The sequence below is a fragment of the Vigna unguiculata genome, chromosome 5, assembly GCF_004118075.2.
Source record: "Vigna unguiculata cultivar IT97K-499-35 chromosome 5, ASM411807v1, whole genome shotgun sequence".
Classification (NCBI taxonomy): domain Eukaryota; kingdom Viridiplantae; phylum Streptophyta; class Magnoliopsida; order Fabales; family Fabaceae; genus Vigna; species Vigna unguiculata.
This window is the reverse complement of record NC_040283.1, coordinates 15,934,331-15,959,179: the sequence shown is the minus strand read 5'-3', so window position 1 is coordinate 15,959,179 and position 24,849 is coordinate 15,934,331. Positions and strand designations below refer to the sequence as shown.

Sequence of the window (24,849 nt, the reverse complement as noted above, 5' to 3'; positions counted from 1 at the left end):
TTCGACGAGCAGTTTAACATTAATTCTAGGAGTGGTCCTACAATTTTATAGAATGAATAAACTCGACACGCCTACTTGTTTAAGTCTTAGTCCCATTTACTAAATCCATGAAAAACAAAGAACTAATTGTTAATTTTGCTCTCAGAGCACTAGGGGAGAGGGGGACATATTTACCCAGTAACAAGTAATTACCCAAAAAGAAAGCAAGAAAAGTACATTTATACAGATTTAGAGCTAAAACATATATCACTGTTAGAAGCAACCAGGGTTGATGGTTATTTTCCTTTCCAATTTGAGCTTTAGTGACGATGTGGTCAGGATAGAAGAGAGACAAGAGAAACAAACTCCAGGGTGACACGGCCCTTGGACCTTGTGTTGATGACAAAATGCTCCGGGTACTTCCTTAACAGCATAAGCAAACCATACCAAGGCTTCCCTTTGGATTCTGGACCTGGCCAATCTTCTGATGTCAGATACCTCCTCACTCTACTATGATGCCAAACACTGCTATATTGCTCCAACAGCTAAACAAAAAGAAAAGAAAAAATAAAATATAAGTTGAGCACTCAACGAGTTCCTGTATCATAGCCAAAATGTTTTAGATATATAATGATGCATTTTAACCTTATATTAGGATAATCTTGACGCATAGCAGATCATCACTCGCGCCAATATTTTCACATTCTTATTTTGTTCGTATATATAATAGATGGAAAAGCATCACACTACTAGACCGGCAATTGCTACAAAAACATCAATGTTACATTGTAAGCTCTCTTAGAAAACCGCTTACTGTTAGACAACAGTGTAACAGGTTATCTAACCCCAGAAATCCTGAAGTAATTAGCCAGATGGATAATTGTGTCAATACAAAAAAAATTGTATAAGCCATGAGCCTGAGAATTTCAAGAGGAGGCTGGAATCAACCAGTACAAGAGTGTTTATGAATAAAATCTTTTGATCTGAAATTTATATAAACATTAGGGAACATTTTATTTTCTGTTTTCATTTTTAAATTGCAAAGTGAACTTTAAGCCATTCAAATTGGCTTATAAAGTGAGATTTGTATCTACTTATACTTTAACCTCATTTTTAGTTGATGTAAAATTTTCAACACACCCCTCATGTTGAGAACTGCGACATATCAAGCATGGAACTAGATATTTGTGGATGGTCCGATAGAGACCAATAGTAACCTTGCTAGAATTGACTTTGATACCATCTTAAAAGGTGGATTTTAAACCTCACAAAACCTGTTTATGAGGAGAAATTTACACCTACTTATATATTATAGTTAGTCTAATCTCTAGTTGATGTGGGATCCAACACAATACATTTCTTCTTCTAAGAGATTTGTACAGAGAAGAAAGACAGGATTTTGTTTTGTTTCCTATGCAAATCTTTGAAATTAACAAACATATGGAAAACAAAGCAACAGTTCTACAGTTAGAAAATGAAATGAAAGCCGGAAATAAAAACACAACTAAATGCTCTTTTATATTTGAAATTGGAAATCCATTTTCACTTTAGTTGCCTACATATACAATTCCACTCAAATTTGTTTGGATTTGCTTTTAGCTTCAATTGTTGTGATTGGCATTTACCCTTATTTGTGATTTAATTCTTCTGAGTAAGAATCATAAGTAAACTTTGTTCAAATAATCTATCAATCTTGTGAATAGCATAATTGTACCACTATAGCAGCATTGCGTCACATAATACATTGTGTTTTAGTGTCAAAAGCAATTGATACCATCACAGGAGTTTCACTCATTCCTAGGGCGCTTTCATGAAAGCATTCTAAAGCCTAAATAACTCAAATTTTAGGGTTTGAATGTTAAAAAGTAGAGGGTTTTCAAAACATTTTGGGATAAAACTCTTTGTGCTTCTTTTCATCCATATGTTCTCTCTTTAATCCAACTCTAACTTATTGTGACCCATCAATCAACCAATTGCTCTGTCTGTTTTCTTGCAATGACCTAGTTTTGTCCAGTGACTGTGTGCATCTGTCCACTGACTCTGCACCTTTTTAAACCAGGTTGCCTGTTTTCCCCTTTTTGCTCTCACTGTCCCACAGGTTATTGCTTTTCCACGGGTATTATTATCCTCCTCTGTTTTTTGGTTTCTAACTTGAGTTCTTTTTTTGTTTTCTCTAAGCTGAGTTTTGTTGTCATCTGTCTCCCATAGACACAAACAGCAACCCTTTTGGGTATCCTCAGAGTTAGAGACTTAGAGGCCTAAACTTGTTTTTTCATTAACTTTAATTGTTATTTACTTGTACGTTCTGTTTAAGACGTGATTTTTTGTTAATTATGAATGTCATGAATTAAGTCTTTTTATTAGCATTTTGAGGTATAACTATGTAATGAGTAAAGAAAAAGAATTCTGAATGGCAAACGTGCTGCAGTGTTTCATATCCTGCAATACTTGTGTGACGGTTTGACATGGACAGCTATTTAACATCAACATGGTTGTTAACTCGTATGAGTTTACTGTTTTACTCATAGCTTTTGACTTAACTCGGAAGCAAACTTGATTTTAGTGAAAACTCCATATGCTTGGGAGGGAACTCGGTTACTCATAGCTTTCGAGTTAACTCAGAAGCAAACTCGTTTTTAGTGAAAACTCAATAGGCTTGGGAGGGAACTCGCTCAAACTCACCAGTTTGGTATCGAGTTGGCAATAGAGATGGCAAATAAACCCGTGTCCGTGGATATCACCCGAACCCGTCCCCGTTTTGACGGGAAATCCCCGCTTTGACTGGGTATGGGTATGGGTAATACCCGAAATTTTCAACTGGGGATGGGGATGGGGATGGGGATATATATATACCCGCCCAAATACCCGTCCCCGCTTAAATTACTAAACTATTTATAATTTATTAAATAATCTAAAAAATATATATAAATAAATAATATATTTACACATAAAATATAATATAATATAATATAATATAGTATATATACATATAAATAAAATATACTTTTATATATATATATATATATATATATATATTTACACATATACATGTAATATAATATAATATAATATAATATAATATAATATAATATACATATAATATATATACATAATAATATAATATATATTATTATATTTATATTATTATATAATATAATATAATATATACTTAAAATAAATATATATCTATAAAAATATATATATATATATATATATATATATATATAAACATAAGATATCCACACATATAATATATATACATAGTAATAATAATATAATATATAATATAATATAATATATATAAATAATTATATATATATATATAAACATAAGATATCCACATATATAATATATATATACATAGTAATATAATATATAATATAATATAATATAATATAATATATATATATATATATATATATATATATAACATATTTCTCATTCTCTTTGTTTTTTGTTATACACTTTGTTTACTCTCTCAATTGTCTGGTTTGTTTTTCAAGATTTAATTTTGAAGGTAATTTTTCTTCTTCTTATTACATAATTTTTACTCTCTGTACATGGTTATGTTCAAATAGGTGTTCCTCAATTTCATTCTATGAAATAATTTTTAGGTTACACATTTGATTATCTTTATTTATTTATTTATTTTCATGAAAATGTTTGACTCTTATTTTGTAGCTCTTCTTTTTGTTACTTTGGTTATACACTTTTTTACTCTCTTTTAATTGTTTGGCTTGTTCTTTAAGGTTTAAGCAGATCTTCAAGGTACTTTTCCTTTTATCATAATCTTAATTATACATTTTTTTTTCCGTTATGTTATGTTCAAATGGATGTTCTCAAATTTGGGTCACACATTTAATTATCTTTACTCCTTTATGATAATTTTATTTATTATTTATTTTTTGTTTCATGATAATGTTTATTTCTCAATTTTAAGTGCTCAATTGCATAAATCCTTAATTTAATTCAAGATCAAAAGATGAAGAATCTATGTTTAAATTTGAATTATTATTAATTTAATTTTGTTATTTGTGCTATTTCGTTTAAGTGGTATAATATAAATTTTTAATAGTATAAAAAATATTTGAAATATTTTTAAACTTGATTATTGGTTTTCTTTTATATTTTGTTAAAAAAGAAATTAACCTTTTTACTTTGTTTGATTTTTTTTTGTTACGTATGTTAGTTTCTAGAGAAAATGAGCACAGGAGATCAAGATTTGCAGGTACCAAGTCCACCACAGTGTTCACAACAACCAACTCCCTTTCAAAGTTCCAATAATGACAGTCAATCTCCATTGAATCCATCTACGCAAACACCTTCAGAAGTTCATGATGAAATACATTCAACAACACAAGTAGAGCCTGAGAAAGGGAAATTGAAAAGTGTTGTGTGGGAACACTTTGAAAAGATAAAAGTTGAAGGAAAAGGGGGACAAAAAACACTTTTTTCTAAGATTTCAAGTGGCAAAAAGGAATTGGCTTGTGGAGCTTATAATGAAGAAAATGCCAAGAGGGAACTTGCAACAATGATTATATTGCATGAATATCCATTGTCAATAGTGGACCATATTGGTTTTATTAGATTCGTGACAACAATTCAACCATTATTTCAACTTCCTTCACGAAATACGATAAAGAAAGAGATACTCGGCATCTATGAACATGAAAAACAAGTTGTTATGAAGTTGATAGATACAAATAAAGGAAGAATAGCAATTACATCGGATATGTGGACTGCAAGCAATCAAAAGAAAGGGTATATGTCTATCACAGCTCACTATATTGATGACAATTGGACATTGCAAAATATTGAGGTACACCTTTTTTAATTTATAAATTTTCCAGTAATTTTTTTTATGCACCTCTAGAAAGATTATATGTCTTACAAAATATTGCTTAATTTATAGGTTCATTTATGTTCCCGCACCTCACACAGCTGATCGACTTTGCAATGTATTAGTTGATTGTTTGTTCGATTGGAATATTGATACAAAATTGTCTACTATCACTTTAGACAACTGCAGCACAAATGATAGCATGATTGAAAAAATTAAGGATAAGTTGAAGTTGGACACACTCATTAAGAAAGGGTCTTTGCTTCATATGCGTTGTTCAGCACATATCCTTAATTTGATTGTGAAAGAAGGGTTAGCCGTCCTAAAAGAAGGGGTGGAAAAAATTCGAGAAAGTGTAGCATATTGGACAGCAACTCCTAAAAGAATGGAAAAATTTGAGGAAACAGCTAGACAATTGCGAATTTCTTTCACTAAAAAGTTAAGTTTGGATTGCCCAACTAGATGGAATTCTACTTACAAGATGCTTGATATTGCCATATGTTATAAGGATGTGTTTTTTAGGTTAAAGCAACGTGAAGCTCAATACACTTCTTTGCTAACTGATATGTAGTGGGAATTTGCAAAGGATGTTTGTCGAAGGCTAAAATTATTTAATGACATCACAAAAATCATTTCTGGCTCCAAATACCCAACTGCCAACATCTTTTTCCCAAAGATTTGTGAGATCAAGATTGCAATAAATGATTGGGTTAAATCTCCTGAAATAACCATTCAAAATATGGCAATACAAATGTTAAAGAAATTTGAAAGTTACTGGAGTGTTATTCATGATATATTGGCAATTGCTTCAGTTTTAGATCCAAGGTACAAGATGGACATGTTAGAATATTATTTTTATAAATTGTATGGTAATGATTTTGATCTGAAACTTAGTAGGATTCGTCAAATGTGCTATGATTTGGTTTTGGAATATCAATCAAAAAAGAATGAAACTTCTTCTTATAGAGCTACATCATTGGAGTTGGGAAAGGATGTTGATAATGATGCGAATGAATTTTTAGAGTTTATGGCAAAAAAGAAAAAATCTAGAACTACGGTTATGAAAACAGAGTTGGATTATTACTTGGAAGAAGATAATTTGCCGGTTACACAAGAATTTGATATCCTATCATGGTGGAAAACAAATGGGTTAAAGTTTCCAACCCTTCAAGCAATTGCAAGGGATGTTTTAGCTATTCCAATAACAACTGTAGCTTCTGAATCTGCTTTTAGTACTGGTGGTCAGATATTAACTTCTCACCGTAGTTGACTTCATTATATTACTATAGAGGCTTTGATGTGTACAAGAAGTTGGATATGGAACTTAAACCATCTAGGTAAGTTACTCAAATTTATTAATATTTTTTGTTAGTATTTTTTGTGAATTCTCATCTAATATTCTACATTTGGTGTTATTTGGTGTTTGTAGGTGTTAAAAAATTAAAAGGAAAAGATGTTCTCATGAGTGAAAATGAATCTGATGAAGAAGGTAGATTATATTCTAGTAATTAAAATTTTCAATTTCAATTATTATATCATATCTAATTTTTCATTTTTTTTCTATGTGTAGGTGGATCGAATGCAAATGAAACCACTGATCATTTGTAAAATTAATAAATATTTTGGTTATTATAAAATTTTAGTAATGTGTAATTTTTTAGCTTTTATATAATTATTTGAATTTTATTTAGTTGTTATTTGATACTTTAATTTGAGATTTATACTATTATAATATTTTTCTTAATATTTGACATCATGAAAATCAAAAAGAGTATGTTATTTTAATATTGAATATTTTGATAGTATCATGATTCCGTTGGTGTGATTTTTAAATTTTTTTTATAAAAAATATTTAATTGATATATGGAACAATAAAAAAATGGGTATGGGTATAAGAAAATACCCGTTACCCGGTTGGGATGGGGATGGGTCAAAAGTTGTATACCCGTTGGGTTTGGGGATGGGGATGAATTTTTATTATGGGGATGGGGATGGGATCATGATACCCGTACCCGCCCCGTTGCCATCCCTAGTTGGCAAGTACCAAGGAGAAGTATTTTAAACTCCAAAATGGCAGCAAGTTCGAAGGAGAAGTTTTTTAAACCCCAAAACGGAAGACACCATAGTCGTTTGGTGTGAGAAACCAAAGAAAACTCGCATAATGTAGGGTTTTGCTTCTGCATCCACTTTTGCGTTCATTCTCGGCTTAATCACTGTGCGTTTCATTGCTGCGTTGTTGTTAACTTGTCGCTCGATGCACCGCCATTTGGTGGTCACGTCGCTGTTCTCTTGCCGCTCAATTGCATCCCCATTGTTGCGCTACAGCGTTTAGGAGAGGAAGGAAAGAGTTGCGTCACAGTGTGTAGGAGGAAGAGAATTTTATTGTGCTGCTGTGTTGCAGCTTTTAAGAAAGGAAGTAATATAATATATATTATATTATTTATAAATGATTGTTTTAATTGAATTCTCCAGTTAGGTATTAGGAGTTTTAATTTCAGATTTTAATTAGGAATTAATTTTAATTATTTAATAATTATATAATATGCTTTTTTTAATTTTGTAGTTGAAAATTAAAATTAGGGATCAATTTTAAGTATGTCTGGGAATTGATAAATTCAATTAAGAGCAATTCAAGTGTATTTTCATCTATTCTACTTAATTATTCTATTGTAATATTTGAATTTATAATTTCTTTTCATGAGAATTAAACTCTTATGGGTTTACAATCCGAGTTTACGAGTTGAGTTTACGGAATTTTTACGAATTTACGTAAAGTTTCGAGCTTGACAACCTTGATCATCAACACTGTAAAACAAATTCAATTCATTTGTAATGTGTTCCAAACTGGTGAGATATATGTGATATATGTTGCAAAGTATACTGCAACCATTTTAAATTTGCTGACACAATTTAATGTTGTAGCCATCACAGCTGCTATAGTGCACAAAAACCTACAACTTGGTGGCATGACTAATATGGGTTCAAAACTGCTTTTACCCTCAGTACTGTCAACTTCGGGGTTTCACAGTGGGCAATTTCGAGATTGCATCACATTTTAATGCCGTGGACAGCAAGCCACGATAGTGCCTGAAATCATACAATTTCATGACAGTTATGGGCATGACTCCACCCTAAACCCTAACTGTTGGAAACTCCTTTTACCAACATGACACGGTGTACTTTTAGGCTTTATTAGGGGACAGTTTCAAGATCCCACTCTTGTCATTCTGAAACACTATAAAACCCCTAATACGAATAGGTCCCGGTCCACTGTTCTCTGACATCATCTATGGCCATCCTTGTATTTTTTACCTATCCCTTTTCTTCAGCATCACTTTTAGCCCTATTCTTCACTCAAGTTGTTATCTATTTTCTACCAGACTGATCCGCCCTTTCATCTTGCAATAAATGTTCTCTCTCACACAGGTGTGTCATGATTTCATTTCTGGTTTATGTTATATGTTTCCCTCGCTGACCTCACATGAATATGACTTTAACCACGGATATACAGACATATATTTTAGGAATTTATATTTGTATATGATAGACACTAATTACTTAGTTAGTTAGTCAGTTAGCTACATCTGGTTGTTAGGATAGGATAGTTGGTTGAAGACATAAAAAATGTCAACTACAAATTAAGAGGAAGAGAGAGATCTCATAAAAATTTGAGAATTGGGTGAAGTTCTACAAGTTCAAGAATTTTTAGTGAATTCTAGAGTTGTATAAGGAATGGATCTATACTTTTTGTTGAAAGGATTAGTCAGAAAAAGATTCATGGAAGACTGTACACTCTAGTACACCATGTTGAGGAGAAAGAAATCCAGAAGGATTACAATAAATTCCATATGTTAGGTACACAACAATAATAAGGAACAAAATCAATATGTACTAATAGAAAATATTTAGTAAGATATTTTCCCATAAAATCATATCCTATCTTCCTTTTCAATGTAATCAAATCATATCTCTGACATAACCAACTAATATCTCTAACACTTTTCAAAACATCTATAGCAGTGAATTGCTTTCTTGGGAGCGTTTTACCTATTGTTTAGTCAATAAAGTCGATCCTTTGTTACTGCTTTTTCTACCAGTTCCAGCATGGCTATTAGAGCAGTTGATCTGGGTATTGTTGGTTCAATTTCAGCAGGTTCTTGGAACTTGGTTGGAATCCATGGAGGGTTCATCAAAGCATTCTAATGAGTTTGAAACCAGAACTGGAGAGTTTCAGTGCCAGCATAATCAGGCACAGAACTGAACAAGATTCAGTTTGAAGCACTCGGGCAGGGAAAGGAATCACTGAAGGAGATGATGAAAGGATTGCTGATAAAGAGAAATACAGGTGAACATGAACCTTTTAAAATGATCATCAAAGGGAGATAAAAAAAGCAGTTTCAGGCACTAGATGGACAGCAAGGAAACAGACATAGAGGGTGGCAGGGTGGCACTGTGTTCTGGAGGCAATGGGTTTTGAGCAAACCCAATACTGCAGTGGAACTGCCAGACTCAACTCTGTACAATGGCCACAGGAAGGATGACAGAGGAGTCAACAGAAATAGTGGCAGCAACTAGAAGCAGAGTCACATAGAAAGGAGAAGAAAGAAGGGGCTGAGTTTGAATAACATAAATGGAACTCAGTTTCTGCCCCAATGGTTAAAGCCTATTGTGAAGAATTTGAACGCTAGAAAAGGAAATGACCCAGCCTAATAAAATAAAATGGTAAAAGAAAACAAAACAGGAAGTTGAACCAACATAAAACAAAATGATAAAAACTAACCTCCGCGTGAAGTTTCTCCATAGGCATCCACTCTCCAGGACCACAAAGATCAGAGAGAACAGTAGCTACAGATGATACTACGTCCTTTTCTTCCAGCTGCTGAAGCTGAAGATTGTCAGCATCTCGATCAACCCGGGATCTGCCTTCAGACTTCTTATCTGCAGGAACCAAACCATTGCACAGACATTACAAATTCTGAGGCTATTCATGCAACATAGAAGTTGGATCTCGGGCAAAAGAACACACAACTGAGATAACACCAATAAAGAAAAATTTACAAGCTAGATAAAATGCATGGATTGCTTATTTACTAATTTGGTAGGACAGCTTCATTGTATTTCTGAACAAAATCAGCTTGCTGCTCTTATGTTTTCCTTTCTTTTACAGAGAGAATACTTGGCTTCCTTTAGGTGAACTTTTTCACTTCTACCTTTTAATGCATTCATATATTTAAAAGAACAAACATGTTCCACGATTAAATAAATTCAATTTCCAATAACAAGTTTTTGATTCTCTGTTATATTTCCATCAAAGCAATTAATGGGGAATAAATCATTTGAACAATTTCATATCAAAAAAATAATATTCATAACATAATCACTAATTCCTATTTACAAGTTTCAATTTACCACCTAGATTTACCATGTGATGACTAAACGTTGATATCCCACATCAAATATAGATATTAGTGAATAACGCAGGCATTGTTTTGCTTGTGTTTGCATTTTTTTAAATTTAAAAAAAAAATGAGTCGTTATTAGGTATTGCCATTAAAAAATAAAAAACAAATTCTTTAAAATATATTTTAAATTGTCTTCCCTAGTTTTTCAGTGTAAAAAATGTAGAAAAATAAAAGTTGAATGGAGGATTGTAGGAAAGTTGCGGTTTATGTGCCTTATATCTAAGGGTAATTTTGGGGAAAAAAATTGCATACACCAAATGAGAAAATCCCCATTATATATTGTTATAAATAAATGATGGATATGACCAAATTAAAGCTTACATAAGTTTTGGCAATCCTCAACTCAAGAGCTATAATTAGCATTTGAGTTAGGCTCAACCCAAATTCAACATGGTTTCTCGTATTCAAGATGAGTTTACCTACTCAATTTTATTGAGTATATGGACATGAAGTTTGATAGAGAATATCATTGGATGACATGAATTGCTAGAATTGGTGAGATAGGCACTCACAAGTATTGCCTCTCCCAAAAACATGAATGGATGGATATATCAAATGGTGCTTTTTATTTCACTATAAAATGTGTGAAAGATAGAAAATAATTATAATCAATTTTTCATCAACCACAACCATGTACATATAAATTAATCATCAATAAAGATAACAAAATATTTAAAACCAAAAGGAGTAGCAATACGAGAAAGACCTCAAATATCGAAGTGAACTAAAGAAAAAAGAGATAAAGCTCATTTATAAAGCTCATTTATAAATACTACAACAAGAATATTGATGAATGTGTTCATCTAACTAGTAACTACCAAGACTCATAATTCAAGCTAGACAAGGTTATTTAAACTTAGCACCATCTTCAGCAATTTTGTCAACCAGGGGTGTGTGCTAGTTGTGCACGAATCATCATTGTAAAAATCACAAACACAAAGATAGGTGTTGATGAAGAGAGATAGTCAAGTTTATGCAACTTATATATGATGTCAATAGTTCGTGCAAATTTACAATCCCTTAAGGTAACATTATTTTAAGTGAAGGTGCAGATAATGTCATGAGATTTAGTCAATTGGGTGACAAAAAGTAAATTAAATCAGCAATTGGACACATAACGAACAAAGTCCATGGTAAGAGATGAAAGGGATCAATGTTATCAATTACTGGCCATGGCCAAAATCTGTCAGTGTTGATGACCACCACAACAAGGCAATGGTGAATCAATTTTCGCGTGGTGATCCATGATGACTGCTTTGGCCATCACGAAATGATTGTAGCAGAAATCACGTCCCTCGGGTAGAAGAAGTTTATGGTTTGCTTGACCCAAGCCAACCCAAAATCTTTTTTTAGATGGGTTACATGAAACCCAATCCAAACCCGACCAAAAAGTCTAACAAGAGAGTAATGATACTCTACCCTACCAACCACACAGTTCTCATCTCTCACCTCACTGCATTCTCGTTCTTTCTCTCACTCCCCACTCACTACTGCTCGGTGTTGTTGTATTTGCTTCCTTCTTTCATCACCTTTCAGTCTTCTTTTCTTTTATTTTCTGTTTCTGATTTCCCCTTTTCTTCTTTTCTTTAATGTTTCTTCTTTTCTCTTTTCTTTCTTTTATTTCCTATCTTTCGTCTTTTCTATTTTATTTTTCTTCTCTCTTTCCTTATTTTCTTTTTTGTTTTCTTTTACGTTCTCTTTTTTTTTTTTTTGCTGAACATTTATGTACTTTTTTCATTTTTTTTTTTACTTTCTCTCTTGTGTTTCTGAATATGTTTTCTATTTTCTTTTTTATTTGTTTTTTTCTTTACACTTTCCTGTTTTCTTTTTTTTGCTTTTTTTTTTCTTTTTCTTTTTTTTTTTTCTTTTTTTGTAGTAATCAGCCGCTGTTTTTTCTTTTTCCTTTTAGTGCAACCGCACCCAATGGCAACAAGCAATTCAAGATCATCCTATACAAATGATCCAAATTGGAAATATTGTTGTCCTTTGGATGAATCAAACCTAAATACTATAGCTTGTAATTAATGTGGAAAAATTTAAGAAAGGAGGAACCACATGAGCCAAAAAAAACATCTAATGGGAGGGCAATGGTGAACCTTGTCCAAGGCTCCAAGAAATGTTATAGAAGAGCTTTGGAAATTATTTAGGGAGAAGACAATCAATTTTGTTGATAATGTAGAGAGCTCTAATGATACTAATGGGAATGAAGATGAAATTGAATTTTCAACGGCTAGTAATCCTAAAGGAAGAAAGAATAAATGGAAAAAAGGACCAATGGATATGTTTCAAAGGAACCTTGTTCTTGTTTTAGAGAAGAGAAAAAAGGAAGAACAAAGACAAGTTATAAATATCAAAAAGGCATGTGAAAAATTTGAAGGCATCACTTCATCAATATATGGCTCATTTTTGGTACCAACAAAACTTGTCATTCAATCTCGTTAGATTGAAAAGCTTTCAGGACATCACTAATGCTATTGGAGCTTATGGTCCACATTAATCAGCTCCTACTTATCATGAAATTAGAATTCCACTTCTTAGCAAGGAGATGGACTGCATCAAAGGGATGTTGAAAGATCATAAAGTACAATGGACCAAATATGGTTGTTCTATCATGTTAGATGCATGAATTGATTAGAAGCAAATATTTTTGATTAATTTTTCTGGTGAACTCTTCGGTGAGAACAATGTTTGTGAAGTCCATTGATGGCTCAAAATTTGTTAAGACAAGTTGTCTAAGGAAGCTAAGGGGAGGGGAAGCTTTAAAAGTTGTTCTTATGCCTTCACTTTGGAACCATGTGGTTTTAACTTTGAAAGGCATGCCTCCTCTTATTCGTGTATTCACCTTGTAGATGGGGAAAGAAAGGCAACAATGGGATATATCTATGAAGCAATGGAGAAGATCAAAGAAACCATACTAATGTCTTTCAAAATCATCGAAAGTAAATTCAATGATGTATTAACAATCATTGATAATATATGGACTTGCAAACTTCATTGTCCATCACATGCAACTGGTCATTTTTTAGATCCAGAATTTTGTTATTGTAACCCCGAAATGGAATATGATTTGGAGGTAATTGTTAGATATTGTTTAGATATTGGTTGATATTGTTAAGATGTTAGATATTGTCAATCACAATATCAAACAATATCTTCTATTTACTCTATTTATTTTTAGTTACTCTTTTTAGTTGTACATCTCAATTATAAATAGATTACCCTATGTGTGGTTTATACACAAAGGAGATTAGTCTCAAACCCTATTTTCTCTATATTCAATATGGTATAAAAAGCCTTAAACGATCCATGATTGAGAAAGGATCATTACAGTAGTTCCTCTTTCATAAGCCCTTAGCCCTTAGCTCTTAATCTTAAGCCCTAAGTCTCTTTTGCAAATTTTATGATTAAGACATTCTCGCAGTAGTTCCTCTTTCCTAAGCCCTAAGTCCCAAGCCCTAAGCCTCTTTCGCAATTTTTCAAATTTCACGTGATTGCAATTTTACATTTGTTTTCTGCTTTGAGGCGTTTCTAGATGTTCTACCCCATATTCTTTATGCCATTATAAGGAATTTGCAATTATCTAATATTAGGATCTGTTTAGTTTGTTGCTTCCGCTGTGTGATTTGTATTTTTGTTTTGTATTCAATTTATTATGGCATCTCACTGTGATGACCTGACTTGTCCTTACAAACACGGAAAAGGGCATCCTAAGTGTGAACATTGTGACAAGCTAAGTCACAAGATTGACAAGTGTTATGCATTACATGGTCGTCCTCCTCGATCTACTACAGTTGTTCAAATCGATTTTTTTCGACCTTCGTCGGCTAGGGATCCTCCTTCTTTTGTTTCATCCGATACACCTACTATGTTCAACAAATTTCTCAAATGGTATAAGGATCAACTGTCTTCTAGTTCCACTGCGTTTGTCGCACACACAGGTACATCTTTTGCTAGTCTGAGCCAATCTTCTTCTCCTGGTCCTTGGGTTTTTGATTTCAGGAGCCATTGATCATATTAATGGTAACAAATCTTTGTTATCTTCTTTATCATTTCCTAATCCTTTACCTTCTGTTACACTGGCTGATGGCTCTAGAGTATCATCTCATGGTGTTGGCACTGTTAAACTTTTCCATTCTTTAACCATTAATAATGTTCTTTATGTCCCTGGGTCTCCTTTTAACCTGTTCTCCCTTTTATTTTAAGAGTCAATCTTCACCTTTATCTCCATCCAATCCTGTCAACACTCCTAGTACATATAATGTTCCTGTTGTTTATGATCCTCTTACTGTGTCTTCTTCACCATCAGTACCTGCTCCACAGTTAGCTTCTTCTCCACTGCCCCTTTAGGTTTAGGTTTATAGTCACCGAAACCGATCACAACCACCACCATGTGACTCCAATCAAGTGCCAACTACTCTGACACCTGAGTCTGACCTTCTTATTGCCCTCCGAAAAGGTATGCGTTCTACATGTAATCCCTCCCCCCATTATATTGCTTTGAGTTATCGTCGACTGTCATTATCTTTTTATACATGTCTTTCCCATATTTCTTCTGTGACCATTCCAAAAACTGTCCATGAAGCATTAGCTCATCCTGGTTGGCGTCAAGCCATGACAAATGAACTGTGTGCTCTTCATAAATATGGAACTTGGGAACTGGTCCCGTTATCATTAGGGAAATCTGTTGTTGGTTGCAGGTGGGTGTTTGTTATCAAAGTTGGACTTGATGGTATTATTGATCGCCCGAAACCTCGTCTTGTGGCCAAAGGTTAGACTCAAATTTTTGGATTGGATTATAGAGATACCTTTTCCCATGTGGCAAAGATGACTTTTGTTCATTTATTTACCACCATGGTTGTTCTTCAACAACGGCCTCTCTATCAACTGGATGTTAAAATGCTTTCTTCAATGGTGATTTGCAAGAAGAAATCTAAATGGAGCAACTTCATGGGTTTGTTGTTCAGGGGAGTCTTCTAGGATGGTATGTCATCTTCGTAAATCCCTATACAGCCTAAAACAGTCTCCAAGGGCCTGGTTTGGAAAGTTTAGCAATTTTGTTCAACAATTTGGTATGAGTCGGTGTGAAGCAGATCATTTTGTCTTTTATCAACACTCGAGTACTGGATGTGTTTACTTGATAGTATACGTCGATGACATCGTTCTTATAGGTAGTGCCAACCATCACATTTCTCAGTTGAAACAACATCTCTATCACCATTTTCAGTCCAAAGATCTTAGCAAACTCAGATATTCCTTGGGTATTGAGGTGGCACAGTCCAATAATGGTATTGTTATATCTCAGAGAAAGTATGTCATGGATATTTTGGAGGAAATGGGTTGGTGAGTTCAAAGTTTGTTGATACACCCACGGATCCCAATACTAAACTTCTACCAAATCAGTGAAAGCATATATCAGATCCTGAGCAGTATAGAAGATTTGTTGGAAAATTGAATTATCTTACAATTACTCGTCCTGACATTTCCTTTGCAGTCATTGGAATGCAGTCATTCGTATCTTGAAGTATATTAAAGGATCTCCTGGCAAAGGATTGTTATATGGTTCTAATAACCATACAAAAGTTATTTGTTATTCAAATGATGATTGGGCAGGATCTCCTTCTGATAGAAGATCTACATCTGGGTATTATGTCTCCATTGGTGATAACTTGATCTCGTAGAAAAGTAAGAAACAGAGTGTTGTGACAAGATCCAGTGCAGAAGCAGAATAGAGTTATGGCCTCAGCTGCCTGTGAACTTGTTTGGCTCAAGCAATTGCTTAGCAGTGTTATCAATATCGGATAACGAAAAATATCGGCAACCCAAAAATCCGTTATAAAGTTATAACGGAAAACATATCGGGTTATAGAGGAAAGTATAATTTTTGAAAAAATAATTATAGAGAAAGAAGAGAAGTAGAAAAAAAATTGAAAAAAAAAAAAGAGTTGACAGTGGTGGTAGGCGGCGATGGCTGACTGTGGCGGCAGGAGGCAGGAGGCAGGCGGCGGTGGCTGATTGTGGCGGCAGGCGGCAGTGGCTGACAATGGCGGGCAACAGCAACTGGTGGTGGCAGTTGTGGCTGTTGGTTGCAATAACTAAGGCCAAAGTTGAAAGAATAAGAGAAGAGATGTTTTAATCTATATTTAACTACATCAGTAATATTTTACTGCATCAGTAACTGGTAAAAGAATAATAGAAGGGCCACAGTAAAATATAAAAGAATAAGAGAGGAGGGTTTCTGGGCTTAGGTTAGGTCAAATAATGTTAGTGGGCCTGACCCAAATTAAACCTCCGTAAAACTGATGTAGAGTAAAACACATAGAAGGATGAAATTAGGGTTTATGTGTGCCAGTCGCTGCCTATCTCATCTCCCACGCTACTCATCTATTCTCAGACACAGTAACTGCACTATCTCTTCCACTTTGCTATTGCTTATCTCTTTCTTCAATTCTCTTTTTTCGTCATTACCGTTTCACCACCGCCAGCCGCCATGCGTAAAGTGGCCGCCACGGAAAACCCGCTTCGCCTCCGTCATGTTGTGGCGGTAGATTAGGAAACCGCAACCGATTTCCGCCATAGCACCGCCATGGCCGAAATTTGTTAACATTGTTTCTTAGAGAGTTACAATTTGGAAATGTCACTCAAATGACACTTGTGTGTGACAATCAGGCTGCTCTTCATATTAGCTCTAAATCTGTCTTTCATGAAAGGACCAAACACATTGAGATTGACTGTGATTTCATTCGAGAAAAGATAATGTCGGGAGACATCAAGACTGAATTTGTTAACTCAAATGATCAGTTAGCAGATATTTTTACTAAGTCTTTACGAGGACCTAAAATTGATTATATTTGTAACAAGCTTGACACATATGATTTGTATGCTCCAGCTTGAGAGAGAGTGCTAGATATTGTTTAGATATTGGTTAATATTGTTAGATATTCTTAATCACAATATCAAACAATACTCTATTTATTTTTAGTTACTCTTTTTAGTTGTACCTCTCTCTATTATAAATAGATTACCCTATTTGTGGTTTATACACAAGGGAGATTAATCTCAAACCCTAATTTTTCTATATTCAACAGTAATAAATGGGTCATATGCTTGTATCAAGAGGTTGGTGCCAAGTAAAGATATACAACAAAAAAGTTTAACTTCAGTTGTCTCTTTATAAATTGGAATTGCAGTATTTGGTGTTGACTTCACCAAAGAACCAAGGAAGACCAGAACTATTGGTGAGTACTTAAACAATTCCAAGTGTTCTAAATTACTTGAAGTTATAATTCATAAATTTTAAGTTACTTTGTTTTCTTTTATAGCTCAATGTGGAAGAATTATCATCACGCAACTCCAAACCTACAAAGACTAGCAATCAAAATTTTGAGCTTGACATGTAGCTTATCAAGATGTGAATGCAATTGAAGTGTATTTGAAGAAGTAATAATTGTTGTTTAAGCCTCATTTCATTGTTATAATTTTACGAAGTAGGAAAAAAGTAATCATTATTTTATTTATTTATAATGCAGATTCATTGAAGAAAGAGAAATAGGCATGACCACAAAAAACTGCATGATTTGGTTTGCATTAAGTATAACCAACAACTTGCTCAAAGATACAATACTAGAGATGAAATTGATCTTATTGTACTTAATGACATTGATGAGTGCAATGAGTGGTTGGTGGGGCAAGTGGATGACAATCATAAAAAGATGAGGGAATGAGTTAGTTTTTTATGATGATTCAACTTAGTTGGACAATTGTTTACGAAGCTTCAAGTGTTGGTGAGCCAACAATTTATCGAAGGAGAAAAGCAAACAATAAAAGAAAGCAACCATCAAGTAGTAGTATTATTATTGAATCTTCACAAGCATCAAAAAAGGAGGAAGTGCAACTTTGGCCTCAACCTAAAGGAAGGGCAAAGAGACAATTCAAGTTGGGGTTGATAATGAATTGGAATTTGATAGCTCTAACCTCGAGAGTTTACATAAACTCGTGAGAGCCCAATAAACTAGAATCGTAAATTAGAATCATAAACTTGAATAGTAAACTCGTAAGAGTTTACTTTGACATGAGAAAAAAAATTATATAAATAACATCCTAGTTCAAATAAGTCCTTAAAATTATATAACTTAAAAGTAGTTTAAACAAAATAAGACGAGGATGCATTGGATTAGTATTCATTGAATTCGATCCATTTCCGGACATAATGCTCTAATTTTAGTTTTTCACTACAAAATTAAAAAATAAACACATAATAATCATGACTTGCAGTGTGGAGAGTGTCCATTGAGAGGGGCTGCCACTTCCTCCTCCCATTTATTTCTTCTGCACCTCCTTAATTTTTTTTGATACCCATTCTACCCCAAAATAAAAAGATAACCCTAATGTTTTTAATACCCATTCCCCAAAGTAAAAAAATACCCTAATTTTTATCCTCATTTCCTGTGTCACCCCACACCTCTTCTGTTGGGAGGAAAATGCAGCTTCACGGTGTGCGACGACCTTTCTGGAAAGGAGAAGAAGCTCACACGATCTATCAGCGCCTACACTGGGGATGGCTCTGTTTGGGAGCTTCGCACAGAGTGAAGCGAGGACAATGCGACCAAGGACGACTACGAGATGATGGTCGACAACGAGCACAATGACGAGAGAGTGACGTGATGGCGAGTGGGTGATGCAACTCATGAGAACAAAGAAGAAGGGGCTTAATAACAAAAGATTGGAGCCCTAATCAGGTGATTTTTCCCTTCCAAACGACTTTGTTTGGCTTCAAATTTTTCCTCTTTCGAACTCGCCAAATCACTATAAACTCGCAAGTTCGAATGATTCCACCGATTTCACATCTGATTCTAGTTGAAAAACGAGCTTGCTTTCGAGTTGACTCAGAAGCCATGACTAGGAATGTAAACTTGTCTGAGTTAACGAGTTAACTCGCAAGTTTGATAACCATAGCTCTAACTCTGAGTCAGAAAATATTGAAGAATTATTAACCAAGCTTTCTTTGAAGGGGAAAAGGAGGGATATGTCCCTTGGATAACATTGAACATAATTATGTTGGGATAGAGGAAGAGCAAGATGATTAGAAATTTAGGATATTAGTCATATGTTTTATTCTTATTTTAATTCTTGGAACTTGAAATTCCAAAATCTAGACTTGTTAATATCATTAATTATATGGATGTCTTTCATTATCTTTTGCATTTCAATTATATTTATGAAATTTACTTATTTATTTGTATAAATATATTCTTTTTTTTGGTCTTTGATGCTTCTACCATAACCCCTTATGGCATCCAATATATTTTCATAAAGGATTATTGAGTTACCACTATTTTCCAATATCCATTATTGATAACACCGAAAGGAATTTTGTAGTACTAATGCCATGGGTTTATTTTTTGTGAACCAAAAGTAGCGGTAATGAGAGGCAAATTGTCAATAGTAGTGGCAAGGGAAGAGAAAAGAGAACAATTACCCAATATATGAAAGTTAGCGACTCAAGGACCCAAGGAAAGAGATTGAGAGAGACAACAAAAAGAATTGCCACCATGTCGAAGTTATACAAGGCTAGTTAGTTGTTGGGAGACTCTTTTTAAATCTAGAGGAAAATTAATAATAAATAATCACAGGAGAGAAAAACTCAAATAGAACCACCAAACGAAGTCTAATGGGGTCGTAACCATTGAGATTGCACTTGAAAGAAAGAGAGCACATCATCGGGTGGTTGGAAAGCAGGCATTGTTGCATGTGCCACCACACAATGGCAAGGGTGACAGATTTGTGAATGGGAAAGATATGTGAGGATGCATCATACATGATCTTCAATCGGCATTTGGACAATTATGTAGATTGGTGCAAGGCAAGTCTGACCCTCTTGTCATTGGAGAAAAAGAAGGTCATCCAAAAAAGTGCCAAAGACGTCATTGGAACAATTGGGAACCTAGAAAAAGTGTTAAAAAAAAAAAAAAAAAAAAAAACTCCACCGAACACAATAGATCCACCAGGCCAACAAAATTTCCAAGAGGCTCTAGATACCATGTCAAACAATTGGACATAGAGACACTAACCTAATAGTAGCAAGAAAAACACATTTGAAAATTAAATTTCACCTACACGGTAAAAAATCTGTTATTGACAAAATAATAAGTGAAGATTGGTTTAGGCTATGCAACAAATAATTTGAGTCCAAAATAAAGAGACAATTATAATTCAATTATTAAGCACAATTAGTTAGTGTTTAGATCCCATATCAATTAGGATTATAGACCAATTACTTTGTATGATATACTCTTTAAAGTTACAAAGTACATTACTATGGTATGTAAAGAGGGTAACTACATTTCGTACACCACTTGAGTTCAACTTCATGGTAAATTATTAATATAAACTTCAAAGAAGCTAAAAAACCACATAATAAGCTCTTATTTATTATCATTTTTCCTTCCCAATAACCAAGTGGACTTCAAATATCCATTTTCCAAAATATTTTAATTTAACCAACATGCAGTTTTAAATAAACTACTTGCACTTTTGTCAACTATGATCTTCATGTTGAGCATTATATATCTATTAAATTTCTTAAAAGCTGCAGAATATTTGTAAGAGTGAACACACATTTTATAGCAAATAATGGGAAGTGTAGCACATCTATTTGAAGTATGGAACTAATTATATATATAATATATACATGAACTATTTTAACATTATTTTAAATAAATAAACATCCTAGTACCACTAGAAAATTAGCATGAATTGACCCTTACATGAACAAGCAAGAAGGAAAATCAAATGCAAAAAGTCATAGTATAAATATGTCATGCTTAAATGTCAGATATCCAAGCACAAGACAGCTTGGGATTAGACAGTTTAAGCTCTGTGGTTGGGTACAGCATATCCCTCAATTAGTAATATCCCAAGGCTTAACATATCCTCAATCCCTTAAAATGGCTAGCTCAAGTCTTCTTGCAATAATGTTTTAAAACTGGGATAGCTGCAGGAGGCAGCCAGCCCCAAAACCACTATAGCAGAATAACAGATAGGGAATGGCCTCTATTATGAATTATTTACATATTTTATATAATATGTACTACATAAATATAGATTCTCAAAAATGACATAAATTACTCAACATTTGTTAAATTTGTATCCAACAATAAAAATTCATAGGTGCCTTAAACAAGACATACACAAGTGAAAAACAAACAAAAGTCATAAACAAATTTCCTAGATAGAAATCATTATCTTCTGAGTCAAAGTAATCTGTACTATTTTCACTACTATTACAGCTGCAGATTCCACTTTCAGAAAAAGAAAAATCTAACCTCTCAGTTTACTGAGCTTTTTCAGAATCAACACGCGCTGCCACTATCAAAACAACTTTAGCTACAATCCCACCTGCTATTTGGACTACTATGGTCGCTACATTAAACTTCTCTTCTATAGCAATATTTAAGACTCTTCCAGCAATTAGGCTATCAAAAGTTATATTATTGTATTATTGTCTAATCACTAGCATCCACAATGTAGAGCATAGAATATTGAAAAACCCTAGGCATCAACCCTTGTTAAAAGTCATCATAACAGTGAAGCTCAATCATGGCTTCAAATAGAAGGGGTGAAGATATGTTATCATCATAGCACAAAGCTAGAACACTGAATATGATGTAAAATTCTGAGTCTACACCATAAGTATGTGCTAATTTTTATGTTTGAGACTGTATGAATTGGTGGGTAGTCCACGCATCTTAGAAGAATTACTATCAAGTGAAAGATTGTGTGGTTTCAACATTGTTCATGAATAATCTTTTAGCAGTGTCATTCATGATTTGAACCAATAACATATTACCTTTGTTAATCCAGTTGGTGATACAATTAAGAAAACCAAAAAGTGTTTGATCAGTGAACATTGCAGGAAATTCAGGATTTGGGATTGGTATTAATTTATAAAATGTGAAGACCGAGGTCCTATTACAATACAAACATGGAAACTAGAAAGTTCCTTGAAGACAAATCCTTGCACACTTAAATGTTAGAAAGGATAATGATTACAGTTTGCAATATCCTAGAAATTGAAGTTCTGAAGACTCCCATGACCAGCATGCTCTCTTTAGCACCCACCAACTTAATTGTAAGACCACAGTTATTCCTCATTGCCACTCATCTCCCTGGGGGATTGATGTTCTGGAAAATAGCAAATTATCTAAATAAATCTAGGCCACATTCTTTTTAGTCACTGCAAATAACACCAACCACAGGCACAACCAAATATAATGGCAAGTGACCATTACAAGAGATAACAATCTAACCTTGCAAAACCAACGACCCTAATTAAACACAATTTCAAACACCATAACAACGATACATCTCACACTATCCTCCCTCCAGCATACCACCCAAGATTCCAAATATTAAGAATTTAACAGACTACACCTTATAACTGCAAGTTGAAAATGTAAGACTACAACTTCACCCCTAACTAAATTTCATGGACTGAAGCCAAAGAATTAGCTCAAAAGCAGACATGATGCCCTTCCCCGAAGATTAAAACATTAAATGCCCCGTGAACAAGAAAAACAAAAACTAGGTGAGCAATTGGAATTCCAATTAGCCCTACATGCAACAACTCAATAATCAATAATCGCAATCATAATTCAAGAAGCACTAACCCATTGGTGCCGAAAGAGAAGACTTGCCGCCAGCGTAGCCATATCCATCATACCCCTCTCTCCGCATCTTCCTCGCACCCACATCATCCTCGTCGTCGAACTCCTCCTCGTAATACTCCCTCCGAGGCGCTTTCTTCACCGGGCCCGGGCCCGGGCCCGAACTCAAATGGTAGTTATAGTGCGGCACGACGGGCCCGGGAGGTGCAGGGTGGTTAGGGTAATGGCGCGGGCCCACGGGCCCCCCCAAAATGCTACGAACAGGCAAGAGAAAGTAAAACTCTTTATCACCGATTTGGAGCAGATCTTGGGAATCGAGCTTGACCGGGGGGTTGCCCGGGAGGTGGAGGACGCCCTCGACGAGACAGCCGTTCTTGCCGAGGACCTCGAGAGCGAAGCGGCGACGCGCGAAGTCGTAGAAGATGCGGGCGTGGTGGCGGGAGATGTTCATGCCGCCGCCGAGGCTGGACAGGTCGACGTCGACGGTGGATTTCTTGGAATTGCGGCCGAGGACGATGGAGTAAGTCTGCATGTAGTACTCGAAGTCCTCGCCCTGGAGCTTTGCGAACCCCGCCTCCACGTCGCCTCCTGCCGCCGCGCTTGACATCGCCGGGGAATTGGAATCAGAATTGGGGAGAATCAGAGGGTTTGGTTGATGTGAGAGAAAGGGAGCGCGTGAGAGTGAAGAAGAAGCAGGTGAGAAAATTTAATTTCTTAAAAGACATATTCTAATATTTTTCCAGGGGAATTTCTACCAAATAACTTCAAAAAGTCATTTATTTTTTACATTACTAGAATAGGCCTAACTTAAAATTGAATTTAATATAATAAAATATATACGTGTAAGTTGTATTTGGTATAAACATATGAATATATAAACATGAAATATATATATATATATATATATATATATATATATAACCTTAGGTAAATGTTCAAAAACTAATTAAATTTTATTAAAAAATATTGTTGTAAAAAGATTTGATATGTGGTTATTATTTTTGTAATATTTATATTTTTGTTATCTTTTGTACTTAAAATATTCTTTAATATCACGGAGAATAAATTATTTGTAACTTCTTTTTTTAATAAAATGTGAACTCTTATGGTCAAGGCAATGTAGTATTTTGGTTTAGGGTTATTTACTTTGAGTCAGAAGAGTTTGTTATATCTTTTGTTTTGTTATTAAGGCTTTCAACTTTTTACCATAGCAAATTGGCGTTCATTATGGAACTCGGGGTCTTCAGTTACAACTCAGCCATTAATCCTCATGATTGAAACTGGACTCCATTATAGACTATGTCCCTCCACCTTGGAAGATCTATGCTCCTTTCCAATACAAGTGTAAAATCCAAGATTCAGGTACATGTTTATTTTTTGACATTGGGGAAGAAGAAACCATAATAATGTGCAAAAACTACAAAAGCATAAGGTCCATAGAAGGTCTATAGGGGTAACTAATTCATCAATTATATCATCACTCTCTTACACATTTCTTATCATAGCATTCCAATTACATTCCTAATCAACATAATGTATCACTACTAAACTACAAGATTTAATACATTCTCATTGGAAACAAGGCTATCAACTACTATTGCACCAAATAAATTCTAACCCCAACGATAATGAATAAGGCTATCAACCATTATTGCACCAAATATTAGGAAATTTCAAACAATAGATTAGTAAAATTTGTCTCAAAATAATATTCCGCAGCCACCACCAAGAAAAAAATTAACATTAAATCTAGTGGAAATATTTATGAGAATAAATATTTTATAAAAGCTCATAACATATCTAACTTTTAGAGAAAAATATTAAAATGGTCAAATTACTCATATACAATTACAAATACAACTTTGAAGGAACTTACATACTACTAATAACTAGTCTATATTAAAAA

At 34.1% G+C, this 24,849-nt stretch overlaps 1 protein-coding gene across 1 annotated transcript; it reads right to left on the bottom strand.

The window, feature by feature from the left end:
- LOC114185214 (FHA domain-containing protein FHA2) lies at positions 1-23,647 on the bottom strand. Its single transcript, XM_028072825.1, has 3 exons — positions 22,947-23,647; positions 9,600-9,757; positions 1-524 (listed from the first exon to the last, which is right to left on the bottom strand). Exons 1-3 carry the CDS (start codon positions 23,548-23,550, stop codon positions 315-317), a joined length of 972 nt encoding a protein of 323 aa, XP_027928626.1. The 5' UTR covers positions 23,551-23,647; the 3' UTR covers positions 1-314.
- Positions 23,648-24,849: the final 1,202 nt, after the last annotated feature.